Source organism: Balaenoptera acutorostrata, chromosome 11 (assembly GCF_949987535.1).
Source record: "Balaenoptera acutorostrata chromosome 11, mBalAcu1.1, whole genome shotgun sequence".
Lineage (NCBI taxonomy): Eukaryota > Metazoa > Chordata > Mammalia > Artiodactyla > Balaenopteridae > Balaenoptera > Balaenoptera acutorostrata.
The window spans coordinates 64,331,004-64,357,012 of NC_080074.1; the positions used below are offsets into that span (position 1 = coordinate 64,331,004).

The following is a 26,009-nucleotide window of genomic DNA, read 5'->3' on the forward strand; positions in this document are numbered from 1 at the left end:
AGAAAATAAAAGCACGATGGCAGAAATGTAGGCTGACAGGTTAACAATTTATTAATATTGTCCATTTTCTCCAGTGTTTCCTCCCACTTTTATTAATAATATTTGGGCAGATGAGGTTGTATGCATTGACAAGCAATTTGGTATATGGCATCATTTATATTTATAAATAAATGTGTATTTATCTTACTGTTTCAGCCTTTGCTTTTTTTTTTTTTGGCCGTGCTGCATGGCCTGTGGGTGGAAGCTTAGTTCCCCGACCAGGGATCAAACCCATGCCCCCTGTAGTGGAAGCGTGGAGTCTTAACCACTGGACTGACTGCCAGGGAAGTCCAGCCTTTGATTAAAAAAAAAAAAAAAAGTTTTTAGATTTCTTTGTTCCTAAGCTTTGGTGGACAATAAAATGGAAAAAAAGCTCTTCCTCTGGGATCAGAGTTAATAATCTGTTCCTATAACCTGAGAGGTGACATAGAATTTGAACAGAGTGCTACTTCTTTTATAGTCTTAATACTGCCTGCTTAGCTTGACAGGTAAAATGGGAGCCAAGATTAGAGGTACTTAGAAAATCACGTCTGTATCCATAACATTCCCTGTAGAAGTTATTTGCAGTAGCTGAAGCAAGTGCATCTCATCTCATTGCAGGTGCCAATTTTTTACTGTCAGGTACAAAAATGAGAGCTTTGCCAAGTTATTTTTTTATGGAAGGTTTCTTTTTAAAAATGCTGAATCTTCAGAAAACATTATAGTGTATAATAATCTGGTCGATTGGAATTCCAGGATGACATTTATAGAAGTAAAATATCTTTTCTGATAGGAAAATATACTTTATTCCTCTTGCAAATGCTTAAGGAGGCAGGGCCTTGACCAGAGTGAGGGGCCGTGTAGAGCAGTTTCAGTGCTTTTACTAACCATGTTACATCTCATTTCATCCTCACAGAAATCCTAGGAGATGTGGGTACTGTTGTCCTCTTACACTAAGTGAATAAAATATTAGTAAGATGCAATGATGAGGTTTGGATTCACATATTCTGACTTGAAGCCCCATGCTTTTTCCACTGGACCACAAAGCTGGGAAAAGCGTTGAGGTGTCAGTTGACAGATGGCCCTAAATGCAAAGTTGAGCAGCTTAAATTCAGTCTTATGCTGAGTGGGAATGGTCAAATTAAACTATTCTGGAAATTATGAGCTCATGCTCAGGAAGGGGTGATGAAGGCGTGGAGGCATGGAGACCAGTTGGAAGCATTTTCTGGTATGAGAGATTATTATGACTTGGGTGAGATATTGGTGCATGCCTAGGAAGCCACTTCTTTGTACCCCAGGAAAGTTGTTTGCTGAGCTTCTATTTTTCCATGGGGTGTATTGGGTGAAGGAGGGCAAAGAAGGTTAAGTCGGTTATAAAAGGAGTGTTTTTCTACTACTGTATCCAGATGTAGTATCTCCTCCTCACCTTAGAGCTACTTCCCTGTCATACCCTTGAATCAGGCGACACCTGGCAAGTTCCAACATAAATGGTTTATCACTTCAGCCATCCCCACTCAATTTATACATATGGTCATTCAGGCATTAGTTCTCATGCTAAGTTGGTGGCTGTGGAAATGCAGTAGAAGGGACCAGTTGAGAGGTATGTAGAAGAGGCAGGACCTGACAGTGACTCCACTGGCAAATACTTTCTGAGCACCTGCTGTGTAGTAGACACTATATTTGGCATGTAGAAGAAAGGAAGAAGAGATTGGTGGATATTAATGAGTGCTAAGTGATTTCTCAAAGAAGGAGCTTCTTGAAACAGCCAGAGAATGCTTTCTAGAAGCATCTCTTTACCTGGTCCTTGGGAAATAATCATAGATATTGAGGAAGTTGGAAAGTGTTGCTTATTTAGGGAAGCAGAGAGTGAATTCTTTTTTGATGTGTTAAATCCGAAATATCAAAGGCATGGCAAGTGTGAGGTTTAGTAATCTTCTTCACGTAGGTGGTGGTTCACAGCCTAAGAGTGTAAGAAACTCTTAAGGGACTGTATACAGACTGAATGAGTCTTAGGGGATCATTCAAGAGAAATGGTGGAGGAATAAGGAAACAGTTACGAGACTAGGATCTAGAAGACCTTGCGAAGCAGGGCAGCATCGTGAGGAGGTCTGGGCTTTGGAGTCAGGTGAGCTGCGTAGGAATACCAGGGTGGCCACTCGCTATGTGGCCTTGGGCAAGTAACGGAACATCCACTGGTCTGGTCTGCTTTCTCCTTTGTCAGATGCAGATAATTATACCTGCCTGATAAAGTTATCAGTACTATATAAAATAATTGTGTAAACTTCCTAGTATAAAGATGGCATGTAATAAATGGCAATTTTTATTATTAGCTGTTAGACTCATGGAAAAAAAGGATCATTCCAAGGAGAAAGTTGACATCAGGGTTAGATACATTTTAAAGATTGAGAAGGATGCAGCCTGGGTTGCACTATTGGATGTGAGAGATTTTTACCTTTAAGAATGGTGAATTCTGAATGGTGATTTTCCTTGTTCCCATGTAATTCTCTGCAGGTTTCCAAATAGTTTCCTTTAGAAACAAATAATGCCTTACTTGATCTGCGTATTACTGTTTTTTCTTAACTGAACTAGAAATTGGGAACATTGACCACTCTATGTTCATTTCCTGTGTCCTCAGTTCGCATAACTTCTGCCACCAATTCTCCGGTGGTTCCATGGTTCAGGGAATTCTGGTTATTCTTTAATGTAGCCTGAATGCTTTTGGTTTTAAATTTTGAGGTATTTAAAGTGAAGCTTATTGAATAGTTTTATTTTTTGCTTTTGTTGACATTAGTCTGCTATGATTCATTACACCCTCAACTGCCTTAACAGATAAATAAGAATTGAATTTCAGTTATGTTAAGCTCTGTGTTTTCTAAAGCAATACCAAAGAGAAAGGCTTACGTTAGGGTCAAGAGTACAAAAGGAACTATTATGTAATGTTTGCCTCACTTTCTATTCAAGTGTGAAATACGTAGGAATTCAGGAGAAGCAACTGGAAGATGAGAACAGTTAGGAACAGAATATAATAAATATATATTATATAAATATAATAAAATTTAACTTTTTTTTTTTTGTTGTCGTTGTTAGCCATTAAAATAAGTGTTGAGCTCATGGACCCAGGGCCTTAACAAAATTAGGAACAAGCTGATGGAATAGTAGCCATCCCAAAATCTGCCCTTCAGGCTCTGGTGCCCAGCCCTGCCTACTTCCTTTCAGTTCCTTGAACATACTGTGTTTCTTCTCTTTATTTGTCTGTGGCACAAGCTGTTCCATTAGGTTGAAATACTCTTTATTCATCCTCTGGAATTCAGTTCACACGTCACTTCCTCAAGGAAGCCTCTGATCCTCCCCCCCCGGGAGGGTCAGATTCTGTTCTCCTGTACCCTGCATTTCTCCCTCATAGAGAGCACTGATCACAACTGTATGCTCCACCAGGGCAGAGAACAAGTCTAGCTTATTCAGGGCTCTAAGCCAATCACTAAGAGCAGAGTACACAGTAGGCACTCAGTAAATATTTGTTGAATGAAGTTCAGCATTTATTAAGCACCAAGTACCTCACTTCGTTAACTCCTCACAGTAACCCTTTTAGGTATTCTTATCCCCATTAACAGATGAGGAAAGTGACACTAGAAAAGTAACATGCCCCAGGTCACATAGTCAACGAATGGCACAGCCAGAACTTGACCCACGTCACTTTGATGGCAAAGCCAGTGTCCTTTTTTCTTTTATTTCTCTCATTGCGTGCTATTATCCCACTGAAAAGCCAGTGTTCTAAGCATGGCACTACGTGATGTACCACAGAAAAGCCGGCAGAGGGTCTGATCAGAATGTAGCTTTGTACTTATAATGCACATTCGTAGTGTGCCTTCCTACTTTCCCCAGTCACGGGCTCTGCTTTCATTTGGAGGACACACAACTCTCCTTGTCTCAGTCCACATGGTCCGGGTGAGCTCAGCCCTAGGGATGAAGCACTGTGCCAATCAGCATGACCCCTCCCACTGAAATATGATGATTGATTCAGGGGTGGGCTTGCGACCTAATATTGTCAATAAGAGCCAATTGAGACTCAATCTAGAACTTCCCTGGTGGTCCAGTGGCTAAGACCCCACACTCCCAATGCAGGGGGCCCAGGCTCGATCCCTGGTCAGGGAACTAGATCCTGCATGCCGCAACTAAGATCCCACGTGCCGAAACTAAGACCCGGGGCAGCCAAATAAATAAATATTAAAAAAAAATTTTGCTACACTATTTAAACAAGAGGGAGTTGATAAGAATGTGCCTAGTACTTTGTACTTTGGTATGACTTCCCTTCCAATGTGGCAGTAACACTTCACCATGTCAACCTGTGGCTTTTCATATTTCTCAATCCCTAGACTGACCTAACCAGTAGTGAGGTGGGTAGATAAGGAGGCTCCTACTTTTGGGAGACCATAGAGGGAGGATATTCATGTCCCATAGCTTAGGAGGCCATAGATACATGTCCTATCCTCACTGTAACATTAACTGTTTTCATGCTTAAGAGAGAATAGTAAGCTTTCTTTCTGCTCTATGGATTTCACAAATGCCACAGAGCAGCTAAGCCCATGCGCCACAACTACTGAGCCCTCGCACCACAACTACTGAGCCCTCGCACCACAACTACTGACGTCCATGCACCTAGAGCCTATGCTCCACAACAAAAGAAGCCACCATAATGAGAAGCCTGCGCACTGCAATGAAGAGTAGCCCCTGCTCGCCGCAACTAGAGAAAGCTCACGCGCAGCAACGAAGACCCAATGCAGCCAAATAATAAATAAATAAATAAATAAATAAATAAATAAATAAATAAATAATCTGCTAGCTGTGTTTAGAGTTACCTGGCTGTAGAAGGAAAAATCTGTATGTTCAAATAGCTTAATTTTCCACAGTGAAGGAAAGCCCTCCCAGAGACACTAAGAAAAATGAAACCAAGCCAGCAAAGATATAAACCATTAATTTTATTTCCATTCCTAAAATGTATGTGAATTTATTGATTGATTTGATATTTAGTCTCTTTGCAAAATCATCTCAGAAAATATTCTAAATTTATTAAAATGCATACAGACTATTGCTGAAAATTCTAAGTCCTCTTATTGACCAACTTGTTTTCAAAACACTTGTGATGATTTTCCAAGGTTTCCATGGTTACAGGGAACAAAGAAATCATCTTGAGACCAGAGTGGAAATTTGATCAGAATAATCCAAACAGTATTTATCTACCTCTTTACAGACTCACAGCTTGCCTATTTTGAGGCGGCTCTTACAAAGCGTATCTAATTATTCAAGGTTTCTCTAATTACAGTGGGCCTTTTCTTTGCCTGCAATTTACTACATTCAGCAAAGTATACATTAGATAATAAGGAAAATGAACCCAAGAACTCTAACTGCTTCATATAGTTTTATGGATATACTGAAGTGTCAAGTACAATCTTCATCTTAAGAATTGAAGACTGGAATGCAGGGAAACAAACTCTGGTGGAATACCAGAATAAAAAACATAACAAAGCTGGGCAGAACTAGGTGTGGCATCCTGGTACATTAATTTTGAAAGCCAGCCCAGTGATACTAAGGACAACAAATAGATTCAGATTTCTTTTAAAAAAAAAATCTGTGCTGCTTAGCTTTGGAGTTTTCAACTAGTTAGTATTTCTTTATTTAGTTTGTGAATTATTAAGATTTTTTTGGGACTTCCCTGGTGACGCAGTGGTTAAGAATCCGCCTCCCAATGCAGGGGACATGGATTCGAGCCCTGGTCTGGGAAGATCCCACATGCCGCGGAGCAACTAAGCCTGTGCGCCACAACTACTGAGCCTGTGCTCTAGAGCCTGTGAGCCACAACTCCTGAAGCCCGTGCACCTAGAGCTTGTGCTTCACAACAAGAGAAGCCACCACAATGAGAAGCCCATGTGCCGCAACTAGAGAAAACCCACACACAGCAACAAAGACCCAACGCAGCGAAAGATAAATAAATAAATGAATGAATGAAAAAAAAAGATCTTTTCACGTCTCCCTCTTCAAAGTCTTCTTTTTAGTGATTTAACTGCTAATTAGCATCAACCTCTCAAAGAGAGGGTAAAATTAAAATCTGTTGGGTAATAATTCAAATAAGACAGAAAAAATTTGAAGTTACTGAATAAAGTAAGGTTTGAGGATAATGGTGGACTTCAATTATGAAAGCCCATTGTTTCCTTTAAGGGAGAGTTCAAAGCTGTTTTGTTTTGTTTTTTGTTTTTGATTCTTTGTGAGACAATAGAAAATAGCTAAATAGGTTATAACATAAACTTTTAGCAATGAAATTCAAATTTACCTAAAAAAGGACGTTCCCTTCTCCCAATTAGTTTTTGTGTGTGTGTGTGTGTGTGGCTGTGTTGCGTCTTTGTTGCTGTGTGCGGGCCCTCTCTAGCTGTGGCGAGCAGGGGCTACTCTTTGCTGTAGGTACTCTAGGTACGCAGGCCTCAGCAGTTGTATCATGTGGCCTCAGTAGTTGTGGCTCGTGGGCTCCAGAGCACAGGCTCAACAGCTGTGGCGCACAGGCTTAGTTGCCCCACAGCATGCGGGATCCTTCTGGACCAGGCATTGAACCCGTGGTCCCCACATTGGCAGGCAGACTCTCAACCACTGCACCACGAGGGAAGTCCCCCAATTAGTATTTTAAGTGTAAAACCAAAACCTTAAATTATTCGAGCTCTTCAGGTCTCAACTCCTATTTCACAGCATATCCGTAGATGTGAGGGCGCAGGAGCTCCCAGGACAGGGGGGCCTGTAAGTGCTGCAGCTTCAGCTTGGAGAAGCGGGCCCACTCCAGGGCCTTCCAGCTCTCTCTGGTCAGGTTGCACCCATCAAACAGAAGGTACCAGACAGGATTCAGGACCTGTTGCCAGAAGTAATTCCAGGTTGAAGGCTTAGCTGCTACATGCTCCATGAAATAAAAAGCTCCTCCCTGAGAAAGAAAAGAAAAAAAAAAAAAAACACAGCAAGGATTTTAGTTTGGGGAAAAATAATTTATAAGATGATTAAATGTCAGATTTCAGTGGCCCCAAAGGCCAACTTCATGAGAAAACATGGAGAAATTCAAACTTACTACGATACTATTCTGGTTAATAGTGTCATCTTCTGTCAGATTTTATACAGAGTTGCCAATCTATATTTTCTGTTCAGAAAGGTAATACATAATAATAGTTAGAATTTAAAGCAGTTACTGCATGCAAGATCCTGTCCGTAAGGCCTATCACATGTTAACTCAATCCTCACAATACACTTATTTGGTAGTTGTTATTATTATCATTCCTATGTTCTACAGACGAGGAAACAGAGTCACATAGAAAATAAACAACTTGCCCAAGGTCATACAGCTTACAAATGTCAGAATCAGGTTTTTACCTTGGGTGGTCTGGCTCCAGAGGCTGGCAATAGTGTCTCACCAATATTACTTTAGAAAATTCAGAAAATACAGAAAAGTTAAAAAGAAAAACAGTCAACCATCTTTCATCACCTCGGGACAACTACTGTTAAGATTTTGTGGAAGATGGTGGAGTAGAAGGACATGCGCTCATTCCTTCTCGTGAGAGCACCGGCATCACAACTAACTGCTAAACAATCATCGACAGGAAGACACTGGAATGCACCAAAAAAGATACCCCACATCCAAAGACAAAGGAGAAGCTGCAGTGAGATGGTAGGAGGGGTGCAATCACAATAAAATCAAATCCCATAACCACTGGGTGGGTGACTCACAAACTGGAGAACAGTCATACCACAGAAGTCCACCCACTGGAGTTAAGGTTCTGAGCCCCACGTCAAGCTTCCCAGCCTGGGGGGTCTGGAAACAGGAGGAGGAATTTCCAGAGAATCAGACTTTGAAGGCTAGTGGGATTTGATTGCAGAACTTTGACAGGACTGGGGGAAACAGACTCCACTCTTGGAGGGCACACACAAAGTAGTGTGCACATCAGGACCCAGGGGGAAGGAGCAGTGACCCCATAGGAGACTGAACCAGACCTACCTGCTAGTGTTGGAGGTTCTCCTGCAGAGGCAGGGGGTGGCTGTGGCTCAACACGGGGACAGGGACACTGGCAGCAGAAGTTCTGGGAAGTACTACTTGGCATGACCCTCCCGAAGTCTGCCATTAGCCCCAACAAAGAGCCTGTAGCCTCCAGTGCTGGGTTGCCTCAGGCCAAACAACCAACAGGGAGGGAACTCAGCCCCACCCATCAGCAGACAAGCGGATTAAAGTTTTACTGAGCTCTGCCCACCAGAGCAACACCCAGCTCTACCCACCACCAGTCCCTCCCATCAGGAAGCTTCCACAAGCCTCTTAGATAGCCTCATCCACCAGAGGGCAGACAGCAGAAGCAAGAAGAACTACAATCCTGCAGCCGGTGGAACAAAAACCACATTCAAAGAAAGACAAGATGAAAAGGCAGAGGGCTATGTCCCAGATGAAGGAACAAGATAAAACCCCAGAAAAACAACTAAGTGAAGTGGAGATAAGCAACCTTCCAGAAAAAAAATTCAGAATAATGATAGTGAAGATGATCCAGGACCTTGGAAAAAGAATGGAGGCAAAGATCGAGAAGATGCAAGAAATGTTTAACAAAGACCTAGAAGAATTAAAGAACAAACACCGAGAAGAATTAAAGAACAAACAGACATGAACAATACAATAACTGAAATGAAAACTACACTAGAAGGAATCAATAGCAGAATAACTGAGGCAGAAGAACGGATAAGTGACGTGGAAGACAGAATGGTGGAATTCACTGCCACAGAACAGATTAGAGAAAAAAGAATGAAAAGAAATGAAGACAGCCTAAGAGACCTCTGGGACAACATTAAACGCACCAACATTCGTATTACAGGGGTCCCAGAAGGAGAAGAGAGAGAGAAAGGACCCAAGAAAATATTTGAAGAGATTATAGTTGAAAACTTCCCGAACATGGGAAAAGAAATAGCAACCCAAGTCCAGGAAGTGCAGAGTCCCATAAAGGATAAACCCAAGGAGAAACACGCCAAGACACATAGTAATCAAATTGACAAGAATTAAAGACAAAGAAAAATTATTAAAAGCAACAAGGGAAAAACAACGAATAACATACAAGGGAACTCCCATAAGGTTAACAGCTGATTTCTCAAAAACTCTACAAGCCAGGAGGGAGTGGCACAATATATTTAAAGTGATGAAAGGGAAGAACCTACAACCAAGATTACTCTACCCAGCAAGGATCTCATTCGGATTCGATGGAGAAATCAAAAGCTTTACAGACAAGCAAAAGCTAAGAGAATTCAGCACCACCAAACCAGCTCTACAACAAATGCTAGAGGAACTTCTCTACATGGGAAACACAAGAGAAGAAAAGGACCTACAAAAACAAACCCAAAACAATTAAGAAAATGGAAATAGGAACGTACATATTGATAATTATTGATAATTACATCCTAAGAGACTACTACAAGCAACTCTATGCCAATAAAATGGACAACCTGGAAGAAATGGACAAATTCTTACAAAGGTATAACCCTCCAAGACTGAACCAGGAAGAAATAGAAAGTATGAACAGACCAATCACAAGTAATGAAATTGAAACTGTGATTAAAAATCTTACAACAAACAAAAGTCCAGGACCAGATGGCTTCACAGGTGAATTCTATCAAACATTTAGAGAAAAGCTAACACCCATCCTTCTCAAACTCTTCCAAAAAATTGTAGAGGAAGGAACACTCCCAAACTCATTCTACGAGGCCACCATCACCCTGATACCAAAACCAGACAAAGATACTACAAAAAGAGAAAATTACAGACCAATATCACTGAGGAATATAGATGCAAAAATCCTCAACAAAATACTAGCAAACAGAATCCAACAACACATTAAAAGGATCATACACCATGATCAAGTGGGATTTATCCCAGGGATGCAAGGATTCTTCAATATATGCAAATCAATAAATGTGACACACCATATTAACAAATTGAAGAATAAAAACCATATGATCATGTAAATAGATGCAGAAAAAGCTTTTGACAAAATTCAACACCCATTTATGATAGAAACTCTCCAGAAAGTGGGCATAGAGGGAATGTATCTCAACATAATAGAGGCCATATACAACAAACCCAAAGCAAACATCATTCTCAATGGTGAAAAACGGAAAGCATTTCCTCTAAGATCAGGAACAAGACAAGGATGTCCACTCTTGCCACTATTATTCAACATAGTTTTGGAACTCCTAGCCATGGCAATCAGAGAAGAAAAGGAAATAAAAGGAACACAAATTGGAAAAGAAGAATTAAAACTGTCACTGTTTGCAGATGACATGATGCTATACATAGAGAATCCTAAAGATGCCACCAGAAAACTACTAGAGCTAATCAATGCATTTGGAAAAGTTGCAGGATACAAAATTAATGCACAGAAATCTCTTGCATTCCTATACACTAACAATGAAAGATCATAAAGAGAAGTTAAGGAATCTATCCCATTCACCATTGCAACAAAAATAATAAAATATCTAGGAATAAACCTACCTAATGAGGTAAAAGACCTGCACTCAGAAAACTATAAGACACTGATGAAAGAAATGAAAGATGACACAAACAGATGGAGAGATATACCATGTTCTTGGATTGGAAGAATCAATATTTTGAAAATGACTATACTACCCCAAGCAATCTACAGATTCAATGCAATGCCTATCAAATTACCAATGGCATTTTTTACAGAACTAGAACAAAAAATCTTAAAATTTGTATGGAGAGGGCTTCCCTGGTGGCGCAGTGGTTGAGAATCTGCCTGCCAATGCAGGGGACACGGGTTTGAGCCCTGGTCTGGGAAGATCCCACATGCCGCGGAGCAACTAGGCCCGTGAGCCACAATTACTGAGCCTGCGCATCTGGAGTCTGTGCTCCGCAACAAGAGAGGCCGCGATAATGAGAGGCCCGCGCACCGCGATGAAGATTGGCCCCCACTTGCCGCAACTAGAGAAAGCCCTCGCACAGAAACGAAGACCCAACACAGCCATAAATTAATAAATAAATAAATAAATAAAAACCTTTAAAAAAAAAAAAATTTGTATGGAGACACAAAAGACCCCGAATAGCCAAAGCAGTCTTGAGGGAAAAAAATGGAGCTGGAGGAATCAGACTCCCTGACTTCAGACTATACTACAGAGCTACAGTAATCAAGACAATATGGTACTGGCACAAAAACAGAAATATAGATCAATGGAACAGGATAGAAAGCCCAGGGAAAAACCCACGCACCTATGGTCAACTAATCTATGACAAAGGAGGCAAGGATATACAATGGAGAAAAGACAGTCTCTTCAGTAAGTGGTGCTGGGAAGACTGGGCAGCTACATGTAAAAGAATTAAATTAGAACACTCCCTGACACCATACACAAAAATAAACTCAAAATGGATTAAAGCCCTAAATGTAAGACCAGACATTATAAAACTCTTAGAGGAAAACATAGGAAGAACACTCTTTGACATAAATCACAGCAAGATCTTTTTTGACCCATCTCCTAGAGTAATGGAAATAAAAACAAAAATAAACAAATGGGACCTAATGAAACTTAAAAGCTTTTGCACAGCAAAGGAAACTATAAACAAGATGAAAATACAACCCTCAGAATGGGAGAAAATATTTGCAAATGAATCAACAGACAAAGGATTAATCTCCAAAATATATAAACAGCACATGCAGCTCAATATTAAAAACACAAACAACCCAATCAAAAAATGGGCAGAAGACCTAAATAGACATTTCTCCAAAGACAACATACAGATGGCCAAGAGGCACATGAAAAGCTGCTCAACATCACTAATCATTTGAGAAATGCAAATCAAAACTACAATGAGGTATCATCTCACACTGGTTAGAATGGGCATCATCAGAAAACCTACAAACAACAAATGCTGGAGAGGGTATAGAGAAAAGGGAACCCTCTTGCACTGTTTGTGGGAATGTAAGTTGATACAGCCACTATGGAGAACAGTATGGAGGTTCCTTAAAATCTAAACATACAATTACCATATGACCCAGCAGTTCCACTACTGGGCATATACCCAGAGAAAACCATAATTCAAAAATACACATGCACCCCAATGTTCATTGCAGTACTGTTTACAATAGCCAGGTCATGGAAGCAACCTAAATGCCCATTGACAGACGAATGGATAAAGAAGATGTGGTTCATACATACAATGGAATATTACCCAGCCATAAAAAGGAATGAAATTGGGTCATTTGTGGAGACGTGGATGGGGCTAGAGACTGTCATACAGAGTGAAGTAAGTCAGAAAGAGAAAAACAAATATCGTATATTAACACATATATGTGGAATCTAGAAAAGTGATACAGATGAACTGGTTTGCAAGGCAGAAATAGAGACACAGATGTAGAGAACAAACGTATGGACACCAAGGGGGGAAGCGGGGGTGGGGGTGGTGTGATGAATTGGGAGATTAGGATTGACATATATGCACTAGTATGTATAAAATAGATAACTAATAAGAACCTGCTGTATAAAAAAGTAAAATAAAAATTAAAAAAAAACCCAAAAGATTTTGTGTATACTTTTATATGAATATATATTTTTTTCTAAAACTAGGATTGGAATATACATTCTGTTTTATAACATATTTTATTTTATTTATGTAGTTGAGTATTATTCTAAAAGATGGTTTAAAAACTTTATGCAGGGCTTCCCTGATGGCGCAGTGGTTAAGAATCCGCCTGCCAATGCAGGAGACACGGGTTCGAGCCCTGGTCTGGGAAGATCCCACATGCCGCGGAGCAACTACTGAGCCTGCGCTCTAGAGCCCACGAGCCACAACTACTGAAGCCTGTGTGCCTAGAGCACGTGCTCCGCAACAAAAGAAGCCACCACAATGGCAAGCCTGTGCACCACAACGAAGAGTAGCCCCCGCTCACCACAACTAGAGAAAGCCCACGCACAGCAAGGAAGACCCAACGCAGCCAATACATACATACATACATACATACATACATACATACATACATACATATATACATAAATAAATAAAAATTAAAAAAAAAACTTTATGCAATATTTCACACCACTGAAGTTACCATCTCTTATTTAACTGTTCTCATTTAGGCTATTTCCAATTTTACACTGTTATAAATACTGTTACAGTGAGCATCCTTATCCATAAATCTTTGTGACCATCTAAAATTATTTCCAAATAAATAACTTGCTAAAAAGTGGAATTGCTGAATCAAAAGTCTGTGCCTTTTTAAAGCTTTTGGTACAGGTTGTCAAATTGCCCTTTGGAAAAGTTGCAGCAGTTTGCATTCATACTAGCAATAGATGTGAATGCCCATTTCCAATAAACTCCCATCAGTACTTTTTTCTCCTATATCTTTGTCAATTTGATGTGTAATATGGTATTTTTAATAACATGCATAGCTTTAATATTCTTAATCTTAACATCTTTTGTTGACCTTATTGATTATTTGGATTTCTTGTTTTCTAATTTGTCTGTTAATGTCCATTATCAGTTTCCTTCTTTTTTCTTTTATTTATTTATTTGGTTGTGCTGGGTCTTAGTTGTGGCAGGCAGGCTCCTTAGTTGTGGCTCGCCGGCTCCTTAACCGTGGCATGCTCACTCTTAGTTGCGGCATGCATGTGGGATCTAGTTCCCTGACCAGGGATCGAACCTGTGCCCCCTGCGTTGCGAGTCTTAACCACTGTGCCACAGGGAAAGTCCCCACTATCGGTTTTCTAATAGGCCGTTGGTTTTTTTCTTACTGATTAGTAAGGGCTTTTAGTATAATTGGACTACGTATACTACAAATGTTTTCCCTTGTTTGTTGTTTGTCTTTTAATTACGATTTTTTAAACTTCCCCTTCTTTTATTTAAAAAAAAAATCTTTAAATTCATCTGAGTATTGTTCTTAGGTTCTGCTTTGCAAACCTGTGGGCGTCTGAATCCATACCAAGTACTGCCTGAGACTAAATAACCATGTCTTATACTTTTCTTTTTTTAGTTCATTAGTTCATGTCTTTTATTAACCAATATACAATTACTTGTCTTCTGGTTTGTTGAAACAATAGGTCAGACAATATTTGCCACAATAATGTTTGTCAAAGTGGCTGGCCATAAAAACTCCACACCACATTTATCTGAAGGGCACTCCTGACGAAGGTGACTGCTTTTGCCATTCTGATCCACCTTACAGTATTTCAGGACAGCCAGCTTAACCTTCTTTCTCTCTCTCTGTCTCTCTTTTTTTTTCTTTTGGCCATGAGGCTTGTGGGATTTTAGTTTCCCAAACAGGGATAGAACCTGGGCCCTCCGCAGTGAGAGTGCAGAGTCCTAACCACTGGACTGCCAGGGAATTCCCAACCCTCTTTCTCTTATGCTTTTTCTTCTTGGGAGTGGTGTAAGACTTCTTCCTTTTCTTAGTACCAGCACAAAGTCTCAACAGAAGATGAAGAGTGGACTCCTTTTGACTGTTGTAGTCAGACAAAGTACGTCCATCTTCCAGTTGCTTGCCAGCAAAAATCAATCTTTGCTGGTTAGAAGGAATTACTTCCTTATCTTGGATCTTGGCGTTTACATTTTCTGTTGTATCCGAGGGTTCGACCTCGAGAGTGATGGTCTTCCCTGTCAGGATCTTCACAAAAATCTGCATCCTGGTGGCAGCACCACCACAGATGGTGGATCCAAAAAGCCTATGTCTTATACTTTTGTACCATTGTCACAGGATGTAAATGACCATTGTCACAGGATGTAAATGACCATTGTCACAGGATGTAAATGATAGGATTTATTTTATTAAAATACTGCATCATCTAAAAGTGTTACTAAATTCATGGTTATATTTTGTCATCAGGTATTTTATTTGGTCAGTGGATGCTGTGTGTAAATTACTGTCATACAGGAGTTAGTAACTGCTGCTTTCATCTAGGACGGTCCTATAAATATAGGTCAGGTCTGGACACAGTAGAGGCTACACATTATTAAGGAGTCTTCAGAAGTTTTCTACTTATCTACCTCTGGGGTGAAGGGGGAAAGGGACCAATGATTACCTCCCAAACCCAGGGTGACTGTCCCACTCTCCTTAGCCTCTTCTAGCCTCCCTAGTGTTGGCTATCCCAGGCAGAGTTTAGAGATGGAGTTCCTCCAAATCTATGGGTAAGTGTAAGAACTGTGTTCAGGAATGGAAAACTTGAAATTTCCTGATTGAAATATTTTTTTCCATAGAAGAGGACAGGAGAGAAGAGGCGATCCAGGCCTGGGGAGGTTGCTGATACCCTCTGGGTTACACAGGTTAAGCTAGAGATGCCTGTTACCCATTCAGGTGACTGTCGAGTAGACAGCTGGATATGAAGATCTGGGGTTAGAAGAGAAGTCTGAGCTTGATACTTAGATCTGGAAGCCATTTGTGTATGCATGGTAATTGAAAACATTGGGGGTACATGAGATTGCACAGGGGGTGTATGTAAGTGAAATGAGAGCTAAAAAAGAAACTCCAGCGTTTAGGGGATGGGCAGAGGAAGAAAAGCCAGCAAAAGTGGTAGAAATGTTGAAGTCAGATAAAAAGCCCCAGTGACAAGCACTGTGGTACAGCGATAAGAATATTTGCATTAAAGTCAGACATAGTGGCTGTGTAACTTGAGGCAAGTTTCTTAACTCCTCTGGGTCTGTTTCCCCAATCCAACATGAAGGCAATACCTGCTTTAAAGGACTGTTTCCTACATGAGAATGTAGGAAAACTCCTGGTTCTGTTCAGCAGAGAATGGGTGCTTCGGAGGAGCTAAGGAAGACTACCAAGAATATGATCCCCTAAGGGCACTCTCAGTGCTTAAACCAGAGATGACCATTATTTGCTTTGCAGAGGTGTTGTGAGATTAGTAACACTGTAAGCAAAACATCTAACTGTGCCCAGTCTTAGGACACAAGAACCCAGGATTTGAGTATCAGAATCAGACTTTTTTTCAGTTACTACTTTGACACTGGCGTATCTTTGAGCCAAAGACAGAATTACAGTTGGCCCTCAGTATCCACAAGTTCTGCATCCTTGGATTCAACCAAATGCAGATCAAAAATATTTGGGAAAAATCCAGAAAGTTCCAGAAAAGCAAAACTTGAATTTGCCACACGCTGGTACCTGTTTACGTAGCATTTACATTGTATTAGGTATTATAAGTAATCTAGAGGTGATTTAAGGTATATGGGAGGATGTGCATAAGTTACATGCAGATACTGCACCATTTTATATAAGGGACTTAAGCTTCTGTAGATTTTGTTATCTGTGGCGGGGACAGGGAAGGACCCCGAGGAAATTGAGGGATGACTGTATATTATTGCCTCTAAACACTATCTTCAAGTCCTTTTCTTCCTGAGAAACTTCCTCTGTTAGAAAATAAAACTGGGGATTACAGAACATACATTTCCTCTAGTATAGTAAATTCAAATGTTAAGATATCCATACTTGAGACTTCCCTGGTGGCACAGAGGTTAAGAATCCGCCTGACAATGCAGGGGACACGGGTTCGAGCCCTGGTCTGGGAAGATCCCACATGCCACGGAGCAACTAAGCCCGTGTGCCACAACTACTGAGCCTGTGCTCTAGAGCCTGTGAGCCACAACTACGGAGCCCATGAGCCACAACTACCAAAGCCCACGCGCCTAGAGTCTGCTCCACAACAAGAGAAGCCACCTCAATGAGAAGCCTTCACGCCGCAACTAGAGAAAGCCCGTGCACAGCAACAAAGACCCAACACAGCCAAAAATAAACAATAAATAAATAAATTAATTAAAAAAAAGATATCCATACTTTATGTTCACCTATGTTTAGAATAAAACTATTTTAAACTAGTTTTTAAACAAACAATAAAGGTAATATGTGAAAATTACATATAGGTATAAAGAATTTCAAACTATACAGAGAGGTATAAAATGAAAAGTAATTCCTTCCCCTCATCCAATTCCCTTCCCAAGAGGTAACCACTGTTAATAGTTTCTTGTGTATCATTCCCATTAATATAAATACTTATATAGATATATTCTCCCCCCCACACACAAATGGACTTATACTCTATATAATATTCTATGCTTTCATTGCATAGAACACTTTCGTTTCATTTAACACTGTCTCTTGAGGAGATAGTTTTTTCATATCAACATAGGTAACTCTTCCTTGTTCTTTTAATAGCTGCACAGAAATCCTTTATACGATGCGACAGTTTACTTAACAGCCTCCTACCTCCTATTGCTGGATGTTTAGGTTATTTCCAATTTGTGGTATTACAAATACTGTAATGAATATTTTCGCATATGAATGAGTTTTTGCACATTTGTGCAGTATAGCTATAGGATAAATTCCTATTGGATGAAGGAGGAAGTGTCCTTGAAAATTTGATATTATCAAATTGCCCTCCAAAGAGGGCACTTCCTCCAATTGGGGTACCCAGTCCCCCAAACTCACCCCAACACCATATTGAACTTAAAAGTCTATGACAGTGTAGTAGGTAAAAATAGTGTCTTGCTTTAATTTCTTCTTAATTGAAGTATAGTTGATTTATAATATTATATTAGTTTCAGGTGTACAACATAGTGATTCAGAATTTTTATAGATTATACTTCATTTAAAGTTATTACAAAATAATGGCTATATTTCCTTGTGCTGTAGAATATATCCTTGTTGCTTATTTATTTTATACATAGTAGTTTGTATCTCTTAATCCCACACCACTATCTTGCCCCTCCCCCCTTCCCTCTCCCCTCTGGTAACCACTAGTTTGTTCTCTATATCTGTGAGTCTATTTCTGTTTGTTATATACATTCGTTTGTTTTATTTTTAAGATTCCACGTATAAGTGATATCTTGCTTTAATTTGCTCTTTTATTGCAAGACTAAACATTTATATCATATATTGCCTATTTTTATTTATATTTCTGTTCCTGTGCTTTGCTTACTTTTCTCTTTTTTAAAAAACTGATTTAAGAATTCTATTGATCTTGATTTGTAATGTCTTTTATTTTTTTTATTAAAAAAATTTTTTTAAATTAATTAATTAATTTAGTTTTGGCTGCCCTGGGTCTTTGTAGCTGCACGCAGGCTTTCTCTAGTTGCTGCGAGCGGGGGCTACTCTTTGTTGCAGTGCAAGGGCTTCTCATTGCAGTGGCTTCTCTAGTTGCAGAGCACGGGCTCTAGGCACGCGGGCTTCCGTAGTTGTGGCATGCCAGCTCAGTAGTTGCAGCTTGCGGGCTCTAGAGCGCAGGCTCAGTAGTTGTGGCACATGGGCTTAGTTGCTCCGTGGCATGTGGGATATTCCCGGACCAGGGATCAAACCCGTGTCCTGCTTTGGCAGGCAGATTCTTAACCACTGGGCCACCAGGGAAGTCCTATAATGTCTTTTAATATGAAGTTAACGCATTATCTATCATCCTTGGCAAATATTTTTTACAAACTTTTTTGTACTTTTAAGTTTTTTTATAGTCCTTTTTTTTCTCTGCAGGAGTTCTAAAGTTTTACATATTCATGTATTATCAATCTTTTCCTATATAGCTTCTTTTCCACTCTAAGATTTTTTAAAAATTCAGCAGTGTCTTCTCTAGTAGTTCTACTTTTTATGTTAGGGTGTTTGATCTACCTGAAATTGATAGGGCTGCCCTTGGTGATAGTGGTTACTACTAACCAGCCCTCACACCCTGTACTCACCGGCCTCAGCACTCTGCACACTTCCTGGAGGATCCGCTCCTGGTTCTTCACAGAGCACAGGACCAGTGTGCAGACCACCACATCCATGGAGTCGTCGGCCACCTGGTGCAGGTCCTCCCCGGCAGCCACCAGGAAGCGCTCAAACTGCAGGTGTCGGTTCTCAGCAATGCTCTTGATCAGGAACTTCTCAAAGTTGGGGTTGGGATCAATACAGGTCACCTGGCATCCAGGCGGGTAGAACTTGAAGTTGGGCCCTGTGCCACAGCCCAGCTCCAGCAGGGAGAGCTTCCCGGAGGGGCCTGCGAACTCCTGTAGATTGCTGAAGAGCTCCTGCTTCTTGCTCGCCATCTGTTCGTTGTACATCACAGTGAACCTTGCCAAGAAGTAGGGGAGTGATTTTTTGCATATCCAGTTCCACAAGCCCAGAAAGTCTAGCAGGTACATGGGAAATGCCAGGATGCAGACGGCCAGCCGGAGGATAAAAATGGTAAGCGCCATCACTCAGAAGAGAAGAAAACAGATCAACAGTTAGAGGCCTGACTCTAATTGCAGGAAGTAGGTTTCTGGCCACATTCCAGAGCCAATCAGCTGCAGAGGAAGGAACTGGTTGTGCTGGAAAGACGCAGCTGAAGTAAAATCTATGGCCAGAGGCCCATTTCTCCCAGTTAATAGATGTTTGCCAAAAGTTGCCTCATAGCTTACTTTTCATGAAGTAAAATGAGAGGGTTCTCAGCTTTTCCTTAGAAGGAAAGCTGATTACAACCCATTATTACAAATCTATTCCTGCTTGGAGACTACTGCATGTTTCCTGCTGAAGTTTTAAATGCACAGCATACTTACAGCCTGTCTGGTTCTCCAGTGACCTCTGCTAAGAAAACAGAATCCGTGGGTGGAGCCTGGTTAAACCACACCAGAAAGCCACTGCCAAAGGCCATTTATTACGTGACCCTCCTACTTCCCTTCCATCCCGCCCTCATGTGTTTTTTTTTTTTTTAACCCTCATTTGTTTTTAAACAAATTTTTTTTTCTGCTGATTTTCTTTATTTCTTTATTTTTTGTCTCTTGTGGATGCCATTTTTTTTTTTTTTTTTGGGCTGCATTGGGTCTTCGTTGCTGTGGGTGGGTTTCTCATTCCAGTGGCTTCTCTTGTTGCAGAGCACGGGCTCTAGGCGCGTGAGCTTCAGTAGTTGTGGCACACGGGCTCAGTAGTTGTTATAGCAGCCTGTATTTTAAAAAGCATTTCCCCCACCCCCTTTTTTTCTTGAGTCTCTGTAGGCAGTATTTTAGTTTTCTCCTGGGGTGTTTACATTTCAAAGACATTCACAACTTCAAGGACAGAGAAAGAATGAAGTTTTTCTCCTAGGAGTTTTGGGGTGTATTTCTCTATTATCAGAAGTCTAGGGTGACTACTATTTAAATGTTTTCTTTGTATTAGGGGTTGGGCAACATGAGGCACTCTGTTTCAATCACCACAACATCCTCCCATTTGCTCTCCTCACTTTCCCAGGGATTCTACCTCTTAGCATCCTAGTCAGGCTTTCTCACAAGTACTTGGACCTTAATCTGCAGTAGCTTGTGCCCTCCTAACTTTGCAAAATGGCACATAAAGGTCTCCAACTTATTATTCTGCTCTTATACCTTGTCTGCCAGCCCCGAAGCTAGCAGAGTAGTGGACAACTGCATGTTCTTCTCTAACTTCAGCTCTTCATCCAGCTGTCTAACTCAAGCTTCAGCCTCTATTTGGGCATCAGTGGCCACAGAACTGCCCACAGGAGAGGACAGCCCACCGCAGCAGCCATTTGTTTCCCTTCTTTGCCACAGTGTGCTCTGCTCAGTTCCTCGAACAAATGCATCAACACACCCAGCTTTTTCAGGGTGCCCCTGTACTCACACATTGGTCCACAAGCATCTAACATACAGGCCACCCCTCCTGACATAGAGGTTGATGTCTAACTCAAGATATCATCCTCAAATGCCTCTTTCCCAGGGCTTGTTTCTTCAGTCTCCTGGCTGCCTTATCAGTTGTTAGTTCACAACCTGGCTGCTGTACACACTGAGCAAGGAGAGACTGAAGAAAGAAGCAGACCACTCCAGATTGGTAGCTGGCAGGTTTCATAAGAAGGGAGCTTACTTATGAGGCTTGTCTTAGATGGCCACGAGATAAGTAGATCTCCACGCCCACCACCAGAATCATAAAAGTTTAGATAGAGGCCTTAACTGGGATCTGTCACCTCCACAGTCCAGATGGTCTCAACACCTTACTCTCTCAAAGCTGTATCCTTGGAACAGCTCCCATTGTGGGAACAGTGGTAAGAATGGACATTTCAAGGACAGTTGAGGGAATGAGGAACCTCTGATTGCCTGGGTCCAGCCCATCAGTCAGTCTGATCACGTCCTCTTGATGACCTCCTCCAATATACTTTGTGTACTTTTTTTTTTGACCATACCCCGGGACATGCAGGATAATAGTTCCCCCACCAGGGATCGAACTTGCCCCCCTCCCCCGCAGTGGAAGCATGAAGTCTTAACCACTGAACAGCCAGGGAAGTCCAGTTTGTGTCCTTTTTTTAGTCAGTTTATCTAGAGGTTTTTCACTTGTATTGATCTTTTCATAAAACTAGCTTTTAAGTTTTGTTAATTTTTCTCTAGTGTTTGTTTTCTATTTCATTATTTCTGGACTTTATTTTTTTTTTCTACTTACATTGAATTTAATTTGATCATCTTTCACTTCTGAAGTTGAAAACTTTAATGATATAAGCCCCCTTGCCTCTTCTAATGTAAGTATTTGAAGCTATAAATTTTTCTTATAGCACTGTTTTAGGTGGATACACGAAGTCTGATGTACTGTGTTTTCATTTTCATTCAATTTAAGATATTTTCTAATTTTCCTTGTGATTTTTTTCTTTGACCCCATGGATTATTTAGAAGTTGTTTAAATATTTGGGGCTTTCATAGGTATCTACGTATATTGATTTCTAATTTAATTTTATTGTCACAGAACATACTATGTGGGCTTCAATCTTTTGAAGTCTATTTAAATTTGCTTTATGGCCCAGAATATATTTTTTCTCAGAAAATGGTCCCTGTTCATTGAAAAGAATGTGTATTCTGAAGTTGTCAGGTGTAATGTTCTATAAATGTCAATTAAGTTAAGGTAGTTGAAAGTGTCATTCAGATCTTCTGTATTCTTATTATTTAGTTGCTCTGTCAATTATAGTGAGAGATGTCTTACATCTACAATTATGATTGTGAATTTGTTTCTCCCTTTAGTTATTTCAGTTTTTGCTTCATGTATTTTGAGACTCCATTATTAGGCACAAATATATTTATAATAGTTGTAGCTGCCTGATATATTTCCTTTTCATCATTATGAAGTGTCCTTCTTTGTTTTTAGCGTTTATTTTTGTCCTGAAGTCTATTTTGTCTGGTATGTACTTAGCCACTCCTTATGCTTTCTAATGTTTCCTCTTTCCAACTTTATTTATTTATTTTTTATTGGAGTATAATTGCTGTACAGTGTTGTGTTGGTTTCTGCTGTACAATGAAGTGAATCAGCTATATGTATACATATGTTCCCTCCCTCTTGGACCTCCCTCCCATCCCCACCCCATCCCACCCGTCTAGGCCATCACAGAGCACCGAACTGAGCTTCCTGTGCTCTATAGCAGGTTCCCACTAGCTATCTATTTTAGACATGGTAGTGTATCTATGTCAATCCTAATCTCCCAATTCGACCCACCCTCCCCTTCCCCCACTGTATCCACATGTCCGTTCTCTACGTCTGTGTCTCTATTCCTGCCCTGGAAATAGGTTCATCTGTACCATTTTTCTAGATTGCACATATATGCATTAGTATACGATATTTGTTTTTCTCTTTCTGACTTACTTCACTCTGTATGACAGTCTCCGGGTCCAACCACATCTCTACAAATGACGCAATTTCGTTACTTTTTATGGCTGAGTAATATTCCATTGTATATATGTACCACATCTTCTTTATCCGTTCATCTGTCGATGGACACTTAGGTTGTTTCCATGTGCAGGCTATTGTAAATAGAGCTGCAATGAACATTGGGGTACATGTGTTCTTTTGAATTATGGTTTTCTCAGGGTATATGCCCAGTAGTGGGATTGCTGGGTCATATGGTAGTCCTATTTTAGTTTTTTGAGGAACCGCCATACTGTTCTCCATAGTGGCTGTATCAATTTACATTCCCACCAACAGTGCAAGAGGGTTCCCTTTTTTCCACACCCTCTCCAGCATTTATTGTTTGTAGATTGTTTGATGACGGCCATTCTGACTGGTGTGAGGTATTACCTCACTGTAGTTTTGTTTTGCATCTCTCTAATAATTAGTGATGTTGAGCATCTTTACATGTGCCTCTTGGCCACCTGTATGTCTTCTTTGGAGAGATGTCTATTTAGTCTTCCATCCATTTTTTGATTGGGTTGTTTGTTTTTTTGATATTGAGCTCTATGAGCTGCTTGTATATTTTGGAGATTAATCCTTTGTCCATTGATTTGTTTGCAAATATTTTCTCCCATTCTGAGAGTTGTCTTTTTGTCTTGTTTATGGTTTCCTTTGCTGTGCAAAAGCTTAAGTTTAATTAGGTCCCATTTGTTTATTTTTGTTTTTATTTTCATTACTCTAGGAGATGAGTCAAAAAAGATCTTTCCGTGGTTTATGTCACAGAGTGTTTTTCCTATGTTTTCATCTAAGAGTTTTATAGTGTCTGGTCTTACATTCAGGTCTTTAATATATTTTGACTTTATTTTTGTGTATGGTGTTAGGGAGTGTTCTAATTTAATTCTTTTACATGTAGCCGTCCAGTTTTCCCAGCACCATATATTGAAGAGGCTGTCCTTTCACCATTGTATATTCTTGCCTCTTTTGTCATAGATTAGGTGACCATAGGTGTGTGGGTTTATCTCAGGGCTTTCTGTCCTGTACCATTGATCTATATTTCTGTTTTTGTGCCAGTACCATATTGTCTTGATTACTGTAGCTTTGTAGTATAGTTTGAAGTTCGGGAGTCTCATTCCTCCAGCTCCATTTTTCTTTCTCAAGATTGCTTTGGCTATTCGGGGTCTTTTGTGTTTCCATACAAATTGTAAAATTTTTTCTTCTGATTCTGTGAAGAATGTCAGTGGTAATTTGATAGGGATTGCATTGAATCTGTAGATTGCTTTGGGTAGTTTAGTCATTTTCACAATGTCAATTCTTCCAATCCAAGAACATGGTATATTTCTCCATCTGTTTGTGTCATCTTTGATTTCTTTCATCATTGTTTTATAGTTTTCTGAGTACAGGTCCTTTGCCTCCTTAGGTAGGTTTATTCCTATGTATTTTATTCTTTTTGTTGCAATAGTAAATGAGATTTTTTCCTTAATTTCTCTTTCTGGTCTTTCATTGTTATAGGAATGCAAGAGATTTCTGTGCATTAATTTTGTATCCTGCAACTTTACCAAATTCATTGATTAGATCTAGTAGTTTTCTGGTGGCATTTTTAACATTTTCTGTGTATAGCATCATGTCATCTGCAAACAGTGACAGTTTTACTTCTTCTTTTCCAATTTGGATTCCTTTTATTTCTTTTTCTTCTCTGATTGCCATGGCTAGGACTTCCTAAACTGTGTTGAATAATAGAGGTGAGAGTGGACATCCTTGTCTTGTTCCTGGTCTTTGTGGAAATGCTTTTAGTTTTTCACCATTGAGAATGATTTTTGCTGTAGGCTTGTCATCTATGGCCTCTATTATGTTGAGGTATGTTCCCTCTATGCCCATTTTCTGGAGAGTTTTTATCATAAATGGGTGTTGAATTTTGTCAAAAGCTTTTCTGCACCCATTGAGATGAACATATGGTTTTTATTCTTTAATTTGGTAAAATCATGTTTCACATTGATTGATTTGCATATATTGAAGAATCCTTGTATTCCTGGGATAAATCCCATTTGATCAGGGCGTATGATCCTTTTAGTGTGTTGTTGATTCTATTTGCTAGTATTTTGTTGAGGATTTTTGCATCTATTTCATCAGTGATATTGGTCTGTAATTTTCTGTTTTTGTAGTATCTTTGTCTGGTTTTTGGTATCAGGGTGACGGTGGCCTTGTAGAATGAATTTGGGAGGGTTCCCCCCTCTGCAATTTTTTGGAAGAGTTCGAGAAGGATAGGTGTTAGCTCTTCTCTAAATGTTTGATTGAATTTGCCTGTGAAGCCATCTGGTCCTGGACTTTTGTTTGTTGGGAGATTTTACATTACAGTTTCAATTTCATTAGTTGTGATTGGTCTGTTTATATTTTCTAATTCTTCCTGGTTCAGACTTGGAAAAATTGTACCTTTCCAAGAATTTGTCCATTTCTTCCAGGTTGTCTATTTTATTGGCATAGAGTTGCTTGTAGTATTCTCCTGTGTTCCTTTGTATTTCTGTGGTATCAGTTTTAATTTCTCCTTTTTCATTTCTAATTTTGTTGATTTGCATCCTCTCCCTTTTTTTTTCTTGATGAGTCCAGCTAAAGGTTTATCAATTTTGTTCATCTTCTCAAAGAACCAACTTTTAGTTTTACTGATCTTTGCTATTGTTTTCTTTGTTTCTGTTTCATTTATTTCTGCTCGGATCTTTATGATTTCTTTCCTTCTGCTAACTTTGGGTTTTGTTTGTTCTTCTTTCTCTAGTTCCTTTAGGTGTAAGGTTAGATTGTTTGAGATTTTTCTTGTTTCTTGAGGTAGGATTGAATTGCTATAAACTTCCCTCTTAGAACTGCTTTTGCTTCATCCCATAGGTTTCGGGTCATCATGTTTTCATTGTCATTTCTTTCTGTGTATTTTTTTATTTCCTCTTTGATTTCTTCAGTGATCTCTTGGTTATTTAGCAGCACACTGTTTAGCCTCCATGTGTTTGTGTTTTTTACAGTTCTTTTCCTGTAATAGATTTCCAGTCTCATAGCATTGTGGTCACAAAAGATGCTTGATATGATCAATTTTCTTAAATTTTCTGAGGCTTGATTTGTGACCCAAGATGTGATCTTTCCTGGAAAATGTTCCATGTGCACTTGAGACAAAAGTGTATTCTGCTGCTTTCAGGTGGAATGTCCTGTAAACATCAATTAAATCTATCTTGTCTATTGTATCATTTAAAGCTGTGTTTCCTTATTCTGTCTGGATGATCTGTCCATTGGTGTAAGTGGGGTGTTAAAGTCCCCCACTATTATTGTTACCATTGATTTCCCCTTTTATGGCTGTTAGCATTTGCCTTATGTATTGAGATGCTCCTCTGT

General features: G+C 39.8%; 2 protein-coding genes across 2 annotated transcripts; both read right to left on the reverse strand.

Annotated features, from left to right (window-relative positions):
- Positions 1-4,974: 4,974 nt before the first annotated feature.
- TMT1A (thiol methyltransferase 1A) lies at positions 4,975-19,533 on the reverse strand. Its single transcript, XM_028165834.2, has 2 exons — positions 18,734-19,533; positions 4,975-6,976 (listed from the first exon to the last, which is right to left on the reverse strand). The coding sequence occupies exons 1-2, from the start codon at positions 19,229-19,231 to the stop codon at positions 6,740-6,742; spliced, it is 735 nt and encodes a 244-aa protein (XP_028021635.2). The 5' UTR covers positions 19,232-19,533; the 3' UTR covers positions 4,975-6,739.
- Positions 14,120-14,699, reverse strand: LOC103011160 (ubiquitin-like). The gene is made up of 2 exons (XM_028165835.1): positions 14,412-14,699; positions 14,120-14,266 (listed from the first exon to the last, which is right to left on the reverse strand). The coding sequence occupies exons 1-2, from the start codon at positions 14,697-14,699 to the stop codon at positions 14,120-14,122; spliced, it is 435 nt and encodes a 144-aa protein (XP_028021636.1).
- Positions 19,534-26,009: the final 6,476 nt, after the last annotated feature.